The 17477-nt window shown below is 37.4% G+C and overlaps 2 protein-coding genes across 2 annotated transcripts; one reads left to right on the top strand and one right to left on the bottom strand.

Moving 5' to 3' along the window:
* Positions 1-403: 403 nt before the first annotated feature.
* si:dkey-24p1.1 (uncharacterized protein LOC556718 homolog) lies at positions 404-10079 on the top strand. Its single transcript, XM_053326888.1, has 15 exons — positions 404-452; positions 562-945; positions 1293-1565; positions 2159-2461; positions 3119-3379; positions 3468-3776; positions 3949-4236; positions 4789-5070; positions 6406-6675; positions 6897-6969; positions 7294-7404; positions 7614-7668; positions 8733-8809; positions 8904-8964; positions 9593-10079. Exons 1-15 carry the CDS (start codon positions 404-406, stop codon positions 9971-9973), a joined length of 3177 nt encoding a protein of 1058 aa, XP_053182863.1. The 3' UTR covers positions 9974-10079.
* Positions 10080-10532: 453 nt separating this feature from the next.
* On the bottom strand, positions 10533-16180 carry LOC128366042 (myelin-associated glycoprotein-like). Its single transcript, XM_053326689.1, has 10 exons — positions 16131-16180; positions 15100-15464; positions 14700-14996; positions 14153-14410; positions 13806-14066; positions 12955-13221; positions 12562-12856; positions 12389-12490; positions 11919-11991; positions 10533-11249 (listed from the first exon to the last, which is right to left on the bottom strand). The coding sequence occupies exons 1-10, from the start codon at positions 16178-16180 to the stop codon at positions 10986-10988; spliced, it is 2232 nt and encodes a 743-aa protein (XP_053182664.1). The 3' UTR covers positions 10533-10985.
* Positions 16181-17477: the final 1297 nt, after the last annotated feature.

Below are 17477 nucleotides of genomic sequence, written 5' to 3' on the forward strand. Positions count from 1 at the left end.
AGTAGTAGTAGTAGTAGTAGTAGTAGTAGTAGTAGTAGTAGTAGTAGTAGTAGTAGTAGTAGTAGTAGTAGTAGTAGTAGTAGTAGTAGTATTCAGCCTCAAATTATTTTTCTTTAACTTATTTTTATCAAAACAAAATGGTAAGTTCTGCTAGTTGTATGAGAAAAATGAATTTATTGGTTGGCAATACGTCTGATTTTGTATCACCACAAGCACTCCACCATCCTGACACAAAGAGGAAAACAGAGACTCTACTAATAACTATCAGAGAAAGAAAAAAAGAGGAAGAAGTATATGTTGAGACCGGCTGGGTCACATTGAACATTTTCATCTAATTGGCTGTTTTTGTTCTGCTTTTTTTATTTCTTCAGTTTCAGATATCAAGCTGTAATCCTGCAAGAAAATGAAAGCTCAGACAGTCGGATGGTTGATAGTTCTGGCCCTGATAAAAAGTAGGAATTTTATTATTCAACTCTGATACCAATGTTTTGTTTTTACAAGCTTTGCATTGACGTCATGTATATTATCTGACTTTTTCTGCTTATGTTTTCACCTCCACAGAATTTTCTTGTAACACAGACACTCCTTTTGAACTACAAAATAAAGTGGAGGCTACAGAGGGGTCATGCATTGAAATAAAATGCAACATCACCAGAGACATCTCCCCATCCCCTGATAAGTACTGGTTTTGGATGAAGAATGGACATTGGGATGGGTCTGATTATGATGGAACTATTATTTACAGTTCAAATACCCAGAAACGTCCTATCAGTCCAGAATATAAAGGCAGAGTAGAAGAAATCGGCTCTCCATCATGGTCAAAGAATACACAATGCAGTATTTTGATCCACAACCTGACCAAAATGGACAGTGGAAACTATTCTTTGAGATATGTAGGCCGAGATAAATGGTTCCAAAAAGCTCAGACGAACCTCAGAGTTCACCGTAAGTAAAATATCACAAGACATAATAAAAGGTTTTATGCAAACATACTGTAGAGAAATTTGTCTGGAGAAAGAAATTATCTGATTGGTTGAGTTAAAATAAAAATAAATCAAGAATAAAATTAGATGAGGTGCTTTACATAACATTTACCAATTATCAGTAAACATTAATTACAGCTGGGGCTGATGGTAATGCCATTAGTTTTAAATATTTTACTAAATATTTTCTCAGCTTAAGTATTAGACATGCATATAAAAATGTATTTATTGCTGAATTCATCATTTGCAAACAAAAACACCATTACATTCCTGCTGATGTCTCAATTTCTTTTCTTTGTTCCCCCCCAGAAAATCTATGCCCTATAAATTTTGAAAAACCACCCATAGTAAAGGAAAATGAGACTGTGACACTGACATGCTCTACTGACGTGAATTGTCCATCAAATCCACAAATTGACGGTTTGACACAACTACCAAAGAGCAACCCACTGACTGAAAACAAAAAAAGCACCATGGTCAGCTTTACAGCCAACTGGATGGATGATGGGAACGAGTTTTCATGCCAAATACAGGATCAACCAGACAAATGTATGGCTCGAAATATCAGTGTGGTAGTAGAATGTAAGTTACTCGGTGTGGAGGGTATATTTATGTTATATTACAGCGGTTATAATTACTATAGCAGTATACATCTACTATATAAAGTACCAATCCATAATCCAACTGTAAATTAAAGATCACCCCTGCATCACAAGTCAAAAGTAATTGACAGGTCAATCAAAATTATTAATGTTTTGTGATGATGTGAAGTTGTTAACATCAATAACATTTAGTAGTTAAAAAAGGCCTAATTTGTAATCTTTTGAAAAAGAAACCTTGAAGAAATTAAAGCTGAAAGTAAGATTTCAGAATTAGCAAGTAGCCTTACTCATGTCATGTGTTTTTAGTGGTAATATACTGTAGAGGTAAATAACTTTAAATTAAGTACATTTTCAGCAGCAGTTTCTTTAAATGCATTTTGAAAATCAAGCAGTTGAGTTGGTTGGCGCTGCTGCAACATACATTGCTATTTAGGTATCTCAAAAACAGTCTGAGTCAGTTTCACAGTTGTATTGTTTTAATTAGCTAAACTCATTTGTAATGGTACTTCAATACTACACTCATAAAATTATTCAGAATAGTTATAGCCAACTCTTTACAAGGTCTAAAATCAGACCCAACTCAATATTTGACCTGTCTTATTTCTCACACAGATGCTCCTAAACACACATCCGCTACGGTAAGCCCTGAACACATCACAGAAGGACAAACTGTGACTCTCAAATGCTCTGCCAAAGGACGCCCTGACCCCACATATACCTGGTTTAAAAATGCAGACCAAGTCCAACAGATGGATATTGATAAAGGCATTTGGAAGATATCATCAATTACTTCTTCACAGAGTGGAGAATACCATTGTAAAGCTACAAACAAGCATGGGACAACAAGCTCGAACCCGGTTTTTATTAATGTTACATGTTAGTATGGTTTTTATTTGTATGATAGTAATGCATGTGTGTTTGTGCATGTCAGTGGTTTTGACTAGGGGCCGATACAGATATCAATATTAAGTGATAGATATGTCTTGTACACAGAATATATACATAAGCACGTTTTACAGTGATCCCTGAAATGTGGTTATGAGACAAAGATATGTGTAATGGAGACAGGATTACAATTACAGTTTAACAATTGTTTCTACACCATTTATTTTATAAAATGATATCAGTGCATTGACACAGTAAATTGAATTGAATAATATTATAAACTTTCTTCATTTAAAATAAAGTATGTATACATTAAACTTGAATTAAAAAGGCTCAAACATACATAAAATTCCATTTATATAAAATAATATCAGCCCATATCAGACAAATACCAATACCGATATAGCAGTGATAGGCCGATATCAGCTGACTGATATGTTGGTTGGGCTCTAGTTTTAACTTGTAATAATACTGCTGTAGTGCTTTTTAACCTACAGTACCAGTTTGATGTTTTACTTGGTATTTGTAAAAAAAAAAAAAGGGGAAAAAACATTGACAATTGGGCCCAGTATTCTTAATTTGAATTACAATACTTTAGTCTTCACAGATTATAATGTTTAATCAATTTGAGGGAATCTTCTGTTTCAGATGCCCCTAAAGTTAAGATAGAGATGACACCACATCGGTCTCCAATCAGACAAGGACTTCAAATGACTTTAGAATGCAATGTGATGGCAAGCAACCCATCACCAAGCAGTTTCGCTTGGTTTAAAGATGATGCATTCATTACAATGGGACACACATATTATGTTCAGCAGATCAAACCTGAAGACAGTGGTAGATACAGCTGTGAAGCGTATAACACTGCAGGTTCTGGAAGATCAGAGCCATTATTAATTGAGGTTGAATGTAAGTTTTGCAGCTCCTTGCACTGCATGTTTATCAGGCATAGTGTATCACCACTGAAAGCATACTGACAGTTCTTTCTCTCTTTCAGACAGGCCCAGGAACACAAACATTTTAATCTCTGGCTATGTGAAAACAGACACACATAGAGTGAAAGCTGGTCAGAGCCTCACATTCACCTGCGATACTGAAGCCAATCCTGCCCCGTTCAATTACTCCTGGTACCGTTACAATACAAATAAACAGACTGTCTCCTTGCAGTGGACGTCCACCACAACTTCTAACAACCTCCTATATTTCGAGAGTGTGAAAAGGGCAGATGAAGCATTTTACTTCTGCAACGCCACCAACAGCATCGGTACAGGGGACAATAGCAACCATATATGGATACAAGTACTTTGTAAGTGATTGTTAAGTTCAATCTTCTATAATATCAAAGATTCTCTAAACTTTTTCATCAAGTTGAGAATTAGAAAAATCAGTATTTACACCTGACTGACTCAATCAACAAACAAGCACTATTTAAGTTTTCTAAGCTAAAAATCAAGCACACACTTGTTTCCTCTCTACAGATCCTCCCACCAACGTCATGTTGACTATGGACACCGAGGTCAGGTCAGGTGAGCTCATAACCATCAGCTGCACCGTTGAAAGTTACCCGCTGTCAAGTCTCACCTTGACTAGGACTTCCACATCGAGCTCTCGGTCTTTAGAGTGGCACATGACAGCTAATGTTGGGCACAAGAACATGTTTTCCCACCGTTTTAACGTAACTTCAGCCGACACAGGCTTTTACACCTGCTACGCCAACAACAGCATCGGAGAACAGACAAGCACACAGAGGAAGTTGATGGTGAAATGTGAGTGATTCAGTGGTGAATCTCCTTTTTTATTGTCTGAACATGAAAGAAATAATATATAACGGGTTGTATTATTGTCAGAACGTACCTACACACAGTTCCAGTCAAACTTTCACATTCACATCAATGAGAAAGAAAGAAAGAAAGGAACTTTTGACTGGTACTGTATACTACACAAGTACTCTACTACGTACTTAAGTGAAATTCTGAGGAATCTGTACTTGAATATTTTCATTTTCAGTCCTGAGATCCTTTACTTAAGTAATAGTACCAATACAACAATGTAAAAATATTCCATTATAAGTGAACCACAACATTTGAATCCCCTTGTCTCTCATTTGTTGGGTTATTGGAATACATTATATTTTACACATGCTCATTGTCTACCTGCTCTTATATAGTTTATAGTTTACTCCCTTTATGGACAAATACTTACCTTGTCTGGTCCCCTCTGACTAAACAGAAATATATCTTATATGTGTATGTATCTGTATATACAGAAAATGTTGATATATGACTCTTCTCTTTTTTTACCATATTCTTTAAATGCAGATATTCCTCAAAATGTGACCATAAAAGCTCATCCTGACCTTGAAGTAACTGAAAATAAAACGTTGACGCTAAACTGCAGTGCCCAATCCTACCCATCAGTGAAGTCTGTCACCTGGACGAAGGTGATGGATGGGAAAGATGTTGTTGTGAAAAAGACTCTTTCACTCAATCAACCTTTCACTCTAAAGTCTGTCACTCCATCTGACAGAGGGAATTATAGCTGTACAGCCACTAATGAACTTGGATCTGGAAAATCAAAGCCAGCCAATGTTGAGGTCAAATGTGAGTAGACTGCATTCATGAAGGTGTATGGATGAACTAGTAGGAAATACAATAAATCATTGAATATACTAGGAGATTTGTTGGACTGTCTGATGCCAAAATTACACTGTACAGGTCTCTCTAGACTTTAAAGAATATATTTACCCCAAAAAATAATAAGGAAATGTTTACATCCAACTATTTTAATTGAATTTGGACACAATATACACATTCTAATAAAAAAAAGTGTCATTAGAACATGTTAAGCATGCAGTATGTTAACCATTAAACATTAAGTGCACATTTGCTGTCTTTAAAAGTCATCATAACATGTATTTGGAAAGTCAACATGGTAGCAGTTAGGAAAGTGTTGAAATGCTTTGATATTTGATGTGAAGCATAGACATTTTGTGCCTTCAAACATGAATTGATTAATTCTTCCATTGCTTAAAAAAGAAGCTCCTTGTCTTTCAATATAGAAATACAAGCCAGGGGTGGTGGAGGTTTTTAGTAGCTTTTAAGTAAGTCTGATGGTGCACATTTTTGTAGAAAGATGAGACATTCTACTTCAGCCCGTCAGTTTGTGTCACGAGGTGTTATCAGCAGTGTTGCCACAGTTACCTTGAAAAACTAATTTAGTTAGAAAGTAATTTAGTTACTTTTCTGATTAATTGATTTTAAAAGTAACTAAGTTAGATTACAAGTTATTTTATTAGTTACTCCATCTCAAGAAAAATATGTTCTGTGAGTCAGCTCGGCATTCATAGTAGTGGGGGTCTTGTTTATTATGGCACGAGTCAACTGTGTTTAAGGGCAGTATTTCCTCTACAACATACTGCCCGACCCACTTCTTTAACTCTCCCCCACTTACCGCTTCTCTCTCCCCCCTCCATTGTTGTTTACGTTTGTGTCACACACATGAGGACATGTCCTCATGCTGAAAACGTGACGTCACTCTCCGAGCCGCAAGAAGAAATCAAATAATATCTGTTTACTTAGGAAAATGACAAAAAAATAGTAACGCGCAGTGACTTGGATTTAAGAAACTTTAATCTGACTACTGGTTTGGAAATAGTAACATGTTAGATTAGTCGTTACTGAAAAAAGATGTCATATTAGAGTAACGCGTTACCGGCATCACTGGTTATCAGTGGGGTGTAAGAGGCTGAGTGCATTGCTATTTGCCACTGGGTGGGCGCAAAAGTCATATATTTTCAAATTCTACACATAGTGGCTTTAAAAAGGTGGAGACAGCATCTTTTTATTCTGTGCTGTCATTCTTTCATCTGTCTAGACAGTGAGATGTTAAGTGAATAATTTTAATTAAATCTGTTTCTCTTAAATGTTCTTGCTTAGATGCTCCAAAACACACAACGATCACAAGAATAGCAGTGCAGCAGCTGGAGGACGGGATGCATGCTGTGACATTGAGCTGCAACAGTCTCTCTTATCCCCCAGTTAGACAATACGTATGGTACATGAAGAAGGATGATTACCAAGGAAATATCGAAGTTTCATACCATCAGAACTATACAGTGAACTCAGACAAACCGGGAGTCTACTACTGCACTGCAGAAAATGAAATAGATAAAAGAATGTCTGATCCAATCGAGATGTTTCTTTACAGTGAGTGCATTTCAAGGCCATGTATAATTTCAGGCATGAAGGAAAACACTGTGTAATGAATATGATATTAAGATGTAATAATAGAGTTATGACTGTCTCATAGTGGAGAAAAGATGCTCGATCTTCATCAGATTTTCTTCAGATTAAATCATGGCAGTTTGAATCTTTACTTCTACAACTCAGTATCTAATGTATATACTGACGCTCTGTCTCCTATACAGGTCGCTTGACAAAGATTTTGATCTTCATGTTTTTTTTTATTCTTATAATTTTCGCACTTGTCTTTATTATCAGGTAAAATATGAATAAGTAATCATTTGATTTTATAAAATGGATTTCACAGATGTGTAATCATGTATGTATAACTAGCGCATGTCATTATGATTTCAGAAGCAGGATGAAGCAATCAACTCAGCAAGGAGCCTCTAACAGACTGTCTGGATGGACCCGCTTCAGTTTTTTGGTGATGACTCATTTGTGCAGCGTTTCTTCTCTTTATTGAACACATCTAGACAAAAATGGCATATCTTTAAGTCTGTGTGTGTGTATGTGTGTGTGTGTGTGTGTGTGCGTGCGTGTGTAAAAACCCATTCAGGCCTGGTGGAATGACTACAAAAGGAGCAATCTGATGAGCGAGCCTAGTTTGGCAGAGCCTTCCAGGAGCAGAGATGACCTCTTGCCAGAACGCCGTCCAATGGCCCAACCATGCCAGCCTCCTCCAGACAGAACGTAAGACAGCAGTCACACATACACACTGTCTCCTCCCAGGACAAGGGACACTCTGTGGGAAAGTTGGCCAGATGGGCCGCTGCTCGTGGTGTAGTCAAAGCATCTATAGAAGATCCCTCAGACATGAATAGCTGGATGAGAGTCCCCATTGTCATTTATTACAGTCAGTCATTGAGTATGTTTTTATTCTTGTCATTATTGTTCCACAGAGCTGCATCCAACACCAACACAGTTTACTGCACCGTGAATTTGCCCGCAAAACAGGTGAGTCAAGTGGTTCAAAGCAAGCTGCACAACACCCACATTAAGAAAACAGTAAGTGAAGGATGTCTGTGAAGATTCTCAGTCATCCAGGTAAGTTACAGAAATTACTAAAAAAAACCTTTTTAGGAAGTAGGAATGATATTGTCATTTATTAAAAGGTGCAATCAAGTGAGTACTCAAAAATGAGTACTACTCAGTTTGTGAAAAGCATGGCACAATTTCTTCTGCTCTGAGAAAAAAGCCCTATGATGTCATCAGGGTTATTGTAGCTGGATACTTCATTTATTTAGGTTGGAAAGATGAGTATGAAATGAAATGATGTTATTATGAAAACTGCTGGAATCAGTGTTAATGGAGATTAAGTAAGTCTAGGAACTGAAAGTCAGCATATCAGAGCCAATCAACTTAGAAATATGTTGGCTTTAAATATACTGTAAAGGCTAACATTTAGAAAAACAAGTATTGCATCCTTGTTATTACTATTATTATAATATCTGTACACAACAAAAATCTGAGCTATTGTTTCTTTTTAACTGAAAATGTTTATTGTGTACACAGAAGATTTGTATCAACATGATATTGAATATTATATATAAAGTACCATTCAAATGTTTGGACACACCTTCCCACTCACTTGAATGAGAACTCGTCCAAACATTTGACTGGTACTGCATCTTATTCCCACAAAATAACCTATTAATTTGGGTGGAAGGCATAAAAACATTTTTTTAAAATCTTATAGGACTTTGACAGCTGTGTATATTTTTAACGTAAATTGTAGCATTTGCCAGACCACTGTGCAAACATCTGCATTGGCCTACTCTCATCCTACTTTACACAAGCAGATGTGTCTTGGACTGATCAAGCTGTTGCTTTGCCTGCTGTGTGGTGTTTGAGTCTTCACAGTTTGTCCTGTGAATAGCTGTCTGTTGGTACAGTAATCACTGAGTATTCAGTATTGTGGAGCAATGAATCACCGGATGGCTTGCAGCACAATCCATTTATCTATGTTGATTCACTTGCTTCTGTACATTTACTGGAGCCATCTGTCTGTAACTGCTCAGGGTTCCTCAACACAAGGTGGACACGTGAACAATGATGCCCTCAACAACACTGCTTTACACGTTGGAAATAAGAAAAAGTACGAATTTTTGTTAATTTTTTAAGTTTTGTAATGTCACAAAATATTTTATAACATGGAAAATTGTGTGATAATTTGTTTTTCTTTTGAACAGGCAGTCAGAAACGGAAAAGGACACGTATGCTGTGGTATCCAAGCCAAAGCTACCCAAAAAGGTCAGCCACCCTCAAAGCATGTTCATTTAATGTTTATACTGTTCAGGACTTTATAACATTATAGCATTCATTGTGGTTAATACTTTAGATTAAGCCCCACCATATATAGTGTCACTATTACCAATTTATAATGTATTTTTTGGCTGTTTGGAAGGAACTTAAGAGGACTTTACATTACTTATTATTATTAATATTATTATTATTATTATACAGTATGACCATTATTGAGCAATAATGCTGGATGTATTGGGGAAGATGGGGTAATGAGTTCTGTAGCACATAAGTAGAGCTGAATTGTAAACCAGGACCAAAATAAAAAGTAAACTGGGAATAATTACGCTCCACATTGCAACTTAATTTAAAGTGTTACCTCATTTAGTTTAATGCCTAATGTTAAATATTTGATGTCTGATGTAGTAAATGATTATAATAGAGCTACTTTTAGGATGTTTCCCATTTGGAAATTCATTCTGTGTAGAAAGACAATGACATAATCAAGGAAAACACCTTCAAGTCTAATACAGATAAAATGTGTCTTTTATATTAATTTTGCTGTGCATTATATATTCAGATACCTTCAGAAATTATAGCACCAACAATCATGTACCACTCTCTTCTATCCTATTAGAAAAAACAAGAAACGCTGGAGGTCTATGAAAACTTGGGTAAAGCACGAGTCAAATCTCCAAATCCACTAAACTATGACACAGACACCAGTGAGGATGAACGAGAGGTCAACTATACACAGGTGACCTTTAACGTAAAGCAGGGACATCAGAGAGCCAACACAGACACCCGTGAGGATGAACGAGAGGTCAACTATACACAGGTGAAGTTTAAAGCAAAGCAGGGACATCAAAAAGCCAACACAGACACCCGTGAGGATGAAGGGGAGGTCAACTATACAAAAGTGACCTTTAACCCAAAGCAGGGTCATCAGAGAGCCAGCACAGACACCAGCAGCTCTGATGAGGAATATGTTACTCAATACTCAGAAGTCAAAATCTGAGTAAAGACACATAATAAATCCATTAATGTATATATACTAATCCTATGTTAAAAAGTTGTGCCTGAGCTAACATGTTCATAATCATCATCAGGGTTTGTTTATTCAATGAGACTTTCATCAGCCTACTATCATGCTTTTTTTTTACAATTAATACTACTGTTATATTGTACGTGTTATATTGTATATGTATTCAATATTATACATTTCAAATACCACATTATGAAATATTAGATATACATTTACTGATATTATTTTGTCTTTGGGAATGTGCACAGAATGACTAGGCTGCAATATTGTAAAGCTGCAAATCCCTGTTCTGAGGCTTGTTATAAAATATGCATAAACTGCTTTTGTGTAACTGCCGGCTCCATTGCAGGATGAATGAATCTTCCTTTGTTTTTATAATCAAGCTCAAACATATTCATGTATTAAAAAAGTCACACAGAATAAATATAAAAGGTAACCAATAGTTGTTGTTTTTTTATATATATGACTGTCTACCTGCTTTTTCACTATGCAAGCTTTTAAACAGTGAATTCAAAAATGGACTGTAAGACAAAAGTTAGCATTTAAGTATTAAACATGGACAGACATAATAGATGTGGCACAATTTATCAACAGTACCACAATAAAGGATAAAGTTTGTGAGTTTAATATTAGGAGGGAACAGTTATTGTTATGGTTTACTGGGAGGAGGTTAAAGTTTCATCCCCAGCATGCAGATTAGTGCTGACATCTGCAACATGAGAGCAATTAAAAACATTTTTAATGGTGTTTTCTGTTTTGCTAGACATTTTTTCAGTCACAAGAAAGATTAACAGAAAAAGTTATTAGTGATGTCACAAATGTATGGCATCACTTATCCTGACTTTGAATAAAGTTGCCCACAGTGCAGGCTTTCAGAGGTTGATCTCAGCTGGGCCTCCACTGAGAGCTGAACACAAGTGTGGCATAGTCAAGTCCAGAATATGATTTCACTACTGTTAAGTCATAACCTCACCACTGACCTGTCCTATGAAACACTACCTTCTCCCAAATGAGTGTCTGCAATTGTTCTTTCATCCTTTGCCTCTCCTCCATTGCTTCCTCTGGAGTGCAGGCAAATCTCAGCATACTCGGCAGTCTTGGAGGCAAGGCCTCTTATCTCCCCTCCACTGTCTGACATCGCCTGGTGTTTAATGAAGTCCACATTGGCGTAGAGCAGTGGGTCCTCCTTTACTTCTTCCTCTATGGTGGCTTTATTGACAAAAATTACATCCACTTTTGAAGAGTTGGTCTATGGAAAAAAACAAGAGCAATTTGCTTCAGAAAATTTCTCTTTACTCATTTAGGCTCAATTAGATAGATTGTCAGTCACTGCCACTGTTTAAAAGACACTCCAACATGCTGGGGGAAAAAGACGTGCAAAACACAAATTCCAAATAATAGCTATATCTTACAGTTACAAACTATTTATGTTTTTTGCAAAGATGTGCACTCAGTGTCCCAGATCACCAGGAGAAGTGAGTGGAGTGTAATGCACATTGCTTCCACAAGTAGCAAAAACAGTATTTGGGACACATTAAGCATATAAATAGACAGCAGAGAAGGAGATGCTGCAGGATTAAAGTTAAAGAGTTTCTTTGGATACTTTTTGCACATTTAAACCTTGTAAAGCTGCCTTTTTACATATACCTTCCAAGCTTACAAAGGCAAGTCTACGTAAAAAGACTTTCTTCTGTTCTTGGATGGCAGATTGTTTCAGTTTTAACAGAGCAAGCCTGGCATTTTCCTCTCATTTCTAGTCATTGCTAAGCCAAGACTTATTTTTCTCTTGATCACACAGAGATTATTCCTATCGATATTCTCATTTGACAGCAGGTTTATTTGCCAAAAGGAAATTTATGCATCTGTAAATGTTCACCTTCATACACATAACAGTATGACTGTAAGGACATAAACTCACCCCATTAGTAACTAAAACGTCTGAAACGTCCACCACGTCCTTGTCAGGTGAAAGGCTGCCTTTCTTTCTCTTACTGAAGGACCAACACAAAATGTCATTGTTATTTAAAGACACATATATGATAACTTCTTCTTCTACTTCATTAAAAAAATACAGAATACAAAAAAATGACAAAAAAAAAGTTTAACTTGTGGAACACCATATTTGTTTAACTTCTATATTGGACAATGAATAGTTACTAGCTGTGAAATCACAAAAATATGCATCATTTTGATATACTTTTTAAACTGTCCATGGTTAGTCTGAAAATAGAAGTGTAATGTTAAATTAGTGGAGCCCTGTTTTGGATTCAGAAAAAAGGTGAGCACAGCAGCAACAGCAACGTCTAGCTGTGTCTCTTTGCAATTTTGCAACCCGTTTCCAAAATGTCGTTTTGTTAATAGTAATGTTAGTTAGTTCATGTCCCTCACCAGCAGAGGACTAGCAGCAGAGGAGCACAAAACAGCAGCATCCCCAACACTCCCGCTGCAGAACCAATCAACAGAGACTCAAGATGGATGCCTGAAAAGCCACAATATATATGATCAGTGCCACTAAAAGAACCAAATTATGATTAAAAAAAGTCAAATATAAATGCAGACCTAGCTGAGTTTCAATGGCCGACACGTTGAATGTGAAACTATCAGAGCCCAGTGAGTTGATGCTGAGACAGATCAGAGAGGGCAGGTCTTCATCCAGATGGCGCAGGGTTATGACACTCCTCATGTCTATGCTCCCCAGGGGCACTACTCTGATTGGCAGATCGTCTGAGTGATTGACAGGCTCCCCAGCCAATTCCCAAACCAGGGAGGGAGGTGGGTTTCCTTGGCTGTTACAGGAACACCGGATCATGGATAAAACTTTGTAACAGTAGGAGGAAGGCAGGATCTCTGGAGCAACTGAGAAGGAGAGGAGAAGATAGTTGGATATTTGAACATATTTTGTCAAGCTTCTTGGGAAAAATAAAGGCTCACAATTAATAATAAATAAATCTCACATGTGACATCCATCATGACAGACTCAGAGGATCCAGTTCCGTGGACATTCTGAGCTTCACAGTAATATTGATCCTCTGAAAATTTGGTCACATTGAGGGTGAAGTCTCTCTCAGTCCCCACCGTCTCCTTTTCACTTTCTACCACTCTGTACCAGGTGAAGTTCAACTCTGCTGGATGGGCAACGCTTGTGCAGGTCAGAGTCACAGAGCTGCCGTCTCGGACCGGACCAGAGGGGTCAGCCAACACTGAGGTGTTCTTGGGGGGATCTGAAAGAAATTTTAATCCTGTTAATTCTGTCTCCAAGGTTATTGCCTATTTGTTTAAGGGGTGTAGTGATACAATAATTCCTGGAATCTGCCTCACGTTTTCACTTTCAGTTTATAACAATATCTAATCTTTTCCTTTTTTTTTCTTTTTGGAGGCTGGAATGAAAAAAAAATTGAGCATCCATTCAGGAAATTATCTCAAGAAGAAGAAAGAAAGAAGAGAAACTGTAGAAATTCTCTGACAACAAGGCAAATTCTGTGATATGATTGAAAGCTCACATATTTAAAAAGTTAGAAAAAATAGACTTTGTGGCACACACCAAACAAAACATCTACACATAAATTAACACACTGGCAGACGCTGATTTTGAGGTTGTCACGCAACATGACAATGGGTTACTGTCCACAGTCCAGACACTCTACTGAGGCCCTGTCACTGAGTCTTGGCCCCAGATCATGTTTGGGTTTCCACAGCTGGACAAAATATACAGTAGACCCATATTCAGTGTACAGACACACTGTAAACATACAGTCTTGTTGTCATGGGTGTTAATCAATGTCATTATTGTGTTAAAGGAACTTACACTCAATGTCCAGCTGAATCGTTGCAGATGTTTCTTCTCCCAGGTCGTTTTTTGCTTCACAGTGGTAGTCACCATGGTGGCTCAGTTCGATACTGTTTATAACCAGGTTCGGTCCAGGCTCCTTATCCTCCTCAGCATCTTTATACCAGGTGTAGTTGGTCACAGGTGGGTTGGCACGGCTGCTGCAGAACAAAGTAGCAGAGCTGCCCTCCACTATTGGACCAGAAGGTTCAATGATTACTGATGTTTCCTTGGGAGAAACTAGAAAAAACAAACACAAGTATGGGTTCAGGCCCACGTTGCTGTCCAGTACATGTAATTTGTCTTTCTGTATCATTCTCACTCACATAGTACATCTATCAGAGTGATGGTTGAGTTTTGTGCTCCGTATTTGTTACTGGCTGTGCAGTAAAATTGGCTGTCAACTTCTGAGACTGTAGGTGAAAGCTTCTTCCTAGAACCAACAGGCGTCACCTGATCTCCATCCACTTTATACCAGGTGTAGCTGTCCGCAGCTGGGTTTGCATTGGTGTTGCAGGTCAGAGTCACTGAGCTGCCCTCTTTCACAGGACCAGAGTAACTGACTGATGTGTTATTTGGAGCATCTGGAAGAGAATTTTGGTCAGATGAGGTGTTTCTCATTTTTCATTTGTGCGGTAGTAGTCACACTGTTTATTTCAGGGGTCTTTCTGTTCATGATTAAATAAGGAGCTATACAAAAAGACACAGAAAGATATGCTAGTGGAGGATGAGCCCCACACAAATGTTTCACAACATTTTTAGTAGTGCCTTATTACCAGTTAGAAAGTTACTAACGTCACATTACATAAAATGATAGTCAAAACACAGCAGCACAACATGAGCCAGATATGAAAATATCAGTAGCATACTCACAAAGAACACGGAGGGTCAATCCTCTTTCATATAAAAGGTCACTTCCGCCAACTTCTCGGTTGTAGAGAGCAGCACAGGAGATCTTCTGTCCATTGTGGACGTAAGAAGCAGTGAAGTTTATAACAGAGGTCACTGTTTTAGTTTCCACATATTCCTCTGTTTCACCTAAACTGGGTGTCCATGTCAGAGCTGGAGGCACACTGGGACAGGGAGCTGCAGCCGAGCAGTTCAACCTCACTGTGGTCCCTTCCTCTACCTCCAGTCTGGATGGAGTTATGGTAGGTCTGGGCAGTGACTCTGAGGAGTAAAACAGTGAGGAAATGATTAGAGTAAGTCAAAAATGCTTTTGAAAAGGTGGCTTTACATGTGAGTAGCAAGAGTAGCAAGATATAACAGTCACCTTGAATATTAATAACAACACTCGTTTGAAAGTTGTACTTCAGCGCGTTGTCACACTGCAGTCTAAAATAATAGTTGTCGTAATGGTTAGGTGGCATGTTGTAGAAGATGGTGGTGCAGTCCTTCTTAAGCAACGTCCCCGTCAGGTTTCCTTGCAGGATGTTTGCGCTTGCACTGGCTCCAGTGAGGCTGGAATCAAACACCTGCGTTCTCATCCAGCTGCCTCTCTTCCATATGGCTTTACAAGAATCATCCAGCGATGTATCCCATTCTGAGGGCAACTGGAAACTGCAGGGGATGATCACACAGGATCCACTCAGTCCCTGTACAGACTGAGGCATGAAGGCTGCCCAGTTTTGGCACAAGCTACCTGAGGTGGGACATTAATAATTACACAAAAATTAAATATTACAATAAGTAGTGAATGTCACAAATTTAAAGACACAGGTTAACAAACATATTTAGGTGCCTGAATGAACACTTAAACATTTTTCTTGCTGTAATCAATCCTCCTGTTCATACAAGTGAAGGGAAAAAAATCCATAGCCCTTCATTCATGCAAAAGTGTATATAAAAGTTTATTTTAGATATGAATCCAAATTATTCAAATCAAGTAAATATCCTCCAAATTTACTGGCTTTTTAGGGCCAACTTCCCTGTTTTTTTATTATCCTTGCCATGCAGCTGAACAGAAAAACACTGTCCATCAACAAGGACAGGATGTACGTGCCACTTTATTTGACTAACTCATAATCTTCAGATAAACTTTTAAAAACATTTTGCTCAAAAAGGTGTGTATAAAGTACATTAGGAGAGGATTTTCTAATAGCCAGAATGAAAAGGAGTGATGACAGGAGTCATAACAAATTTGACTAATTGTGAACATACCCTTTAAAATTCAACACACACACACACACACACACACACACACACACACACACACACACACACACACACACACACACACACACACAACTTAAAAAATAACCCAAACCATCCAAGAATCACCACACCAAAAAGTAAATTAATAGCCCACCTTGAAGGAGACAGCATATGAGGAATACTGTAACAGCACCTGTCATGCTTTTCTGTTGGGTTGATAATCCTACAAAGAGTTAAAACATAGTTACACAGTCAGTATAATTTATATATTTAAAAAAAAAAAATTGAGACAGAACGTAAATGAGAGGTTCTTGGCAAATTAAGTTATTGCACAGTACAACAATAGTGTGACTGTTCTTCTTACTAAAAACTGTCACACTTATGATAACAAAACCAGTACAATTCCAGCTGTCACACCTGTTCATGTTTAATACAAACAGATGTTTTACATATGTTTAGTTAAAAAAAAGCTACAACTGTCAGATCATTGATGAAAAACAGCATGATTAAGCACATGAGATTAAATTAAGTAGAAGTATGCATCCTGGTAAATTATGATTACTTAACTACTTAATTATTATTTTCAAGAAGTTTGTGTGATTGGATGTATTTGCAAGTTTGTGGCAAAGTGTTTATTTCTACATATAGTTTTGTAAAAAGATCTACTGCATTAATTAACAAGATGAGCCAGTGATGTGATAACATTTTACAGCCACTGTTCTGAAAATTAAATCTTACCTTAAAGTCAACAATGATGTTCAGCATAGAGTGTCTTTACTTTCTGGAAAAAGAGCACATATTATATTTAAAAAGAACAACCTGACTTGACTTTGAAGTAATACAATATACACTGATTACTGATTAAATGTTATTAAATTGATGAAGGAGAAAATAAAGGTTTTACCAGCATTGAAGGGTCAGTGGTAATAATCCAACCACTGAGTCATGTCAGACTAGTGCTGTGTCTTGATGGCACACTGAGTTTTTGTAAGATTTGTCCGGGGAGTGGGGCTTTGCACAACAACAGGGTTTTGATTCTCTCTTCATAAAGATGCATGTCTCTCCAGAATACACACAATACTTTACCATAAGCAGAATTTGATAATAAAATACATGATGTGATAATCATATTTTTGGAAGGAAGATAAGAATATAATTTTGGATAAAGGACATAGTTGTTGTGCATTCATTTATTATTTGCATATCCATGTAAAACAAACTAAAGTACAGTCTTGCTGTTGTATCGCAGCTTATTTGCATGTAAAGAGGAAGTGACTAGACAGAAAAATGAGCTGCCATAACGACATAATTAGTAAAAACGTACACAATGCACAAAATACTATTCACGTGCAAGTTCACATTAAAAACATTCTCATACAATACACCCAACTGCAGCACGGAGAGAAGGCCATTATCCAGGTTGTCAGGCCTAAATGAATTCCCTGACCTTATTCTTGCAGTGCCTAGTGTACATATCCTTTAGGCAGGGTAGAGCAC

The sequence above is a fragment of the Scomber japonicus genome, chromosome 10 (assembly GCF_027409825.1).
Source record: "Scomber japonicus isolate fScoJap1 chromosome 10, fScoJap1.pri, whole genome shotgun sequence".
NCBI classification, from domain to species: Eukaryota; Metazoa; Chordata; class Actinopteri; order Scombriformes; family Scombridae; genus Scomber; species Scomber japonicus.

Excerpts from the sequence above, each read along its gene's own strand:
- LOC128366042 (XM_053326689.1), bottom strand. The coding sequence starts at position 16,180 with ATGACAGGTGCTGTTACAGTATTCCTCATATGCTGTCTCCTTCAAGGT. Across the intron at positions 14,411-14,699 it reads ATTGACCCTCCGTGTTCTTT|ATGCTCCAAATAACACATCA; the intron begins GTGAGTATGCTA and ends ATTCTCTTCCAG. Across the intron at positions 13,222-13,805 it reads GATTCAGCTGGACATTGAGT|ATCCCCCCAAGAACACCTCA; the intron begins GTAAGTTCCTTT and ends AATTTCTTTCAG.
- si:dkey-24p1.1 (XM_053326888.1), top strand. The coding sequence starts at position 404 with ATGAAAGCTCAGACAGTCGGATGGTTGATAGTTCTGGCCCTGATAAAA. Across the intron at positions 2,462-3,118 it reads GGTTTTTATTAATGTTACAT|ATGCCCCTAAAGTTAAGATA; the intron begins GTTAGTATGGTT and ends CTTCTGTTTCAG. Across the intron at positions 4,237-4,788 it reads GAGGAAGTTGATGGTGAAAT|ATATTCCTCAAAATGTGACC; the intron begins GTGAGTGATTCA and ends CTTTAAATGCAG.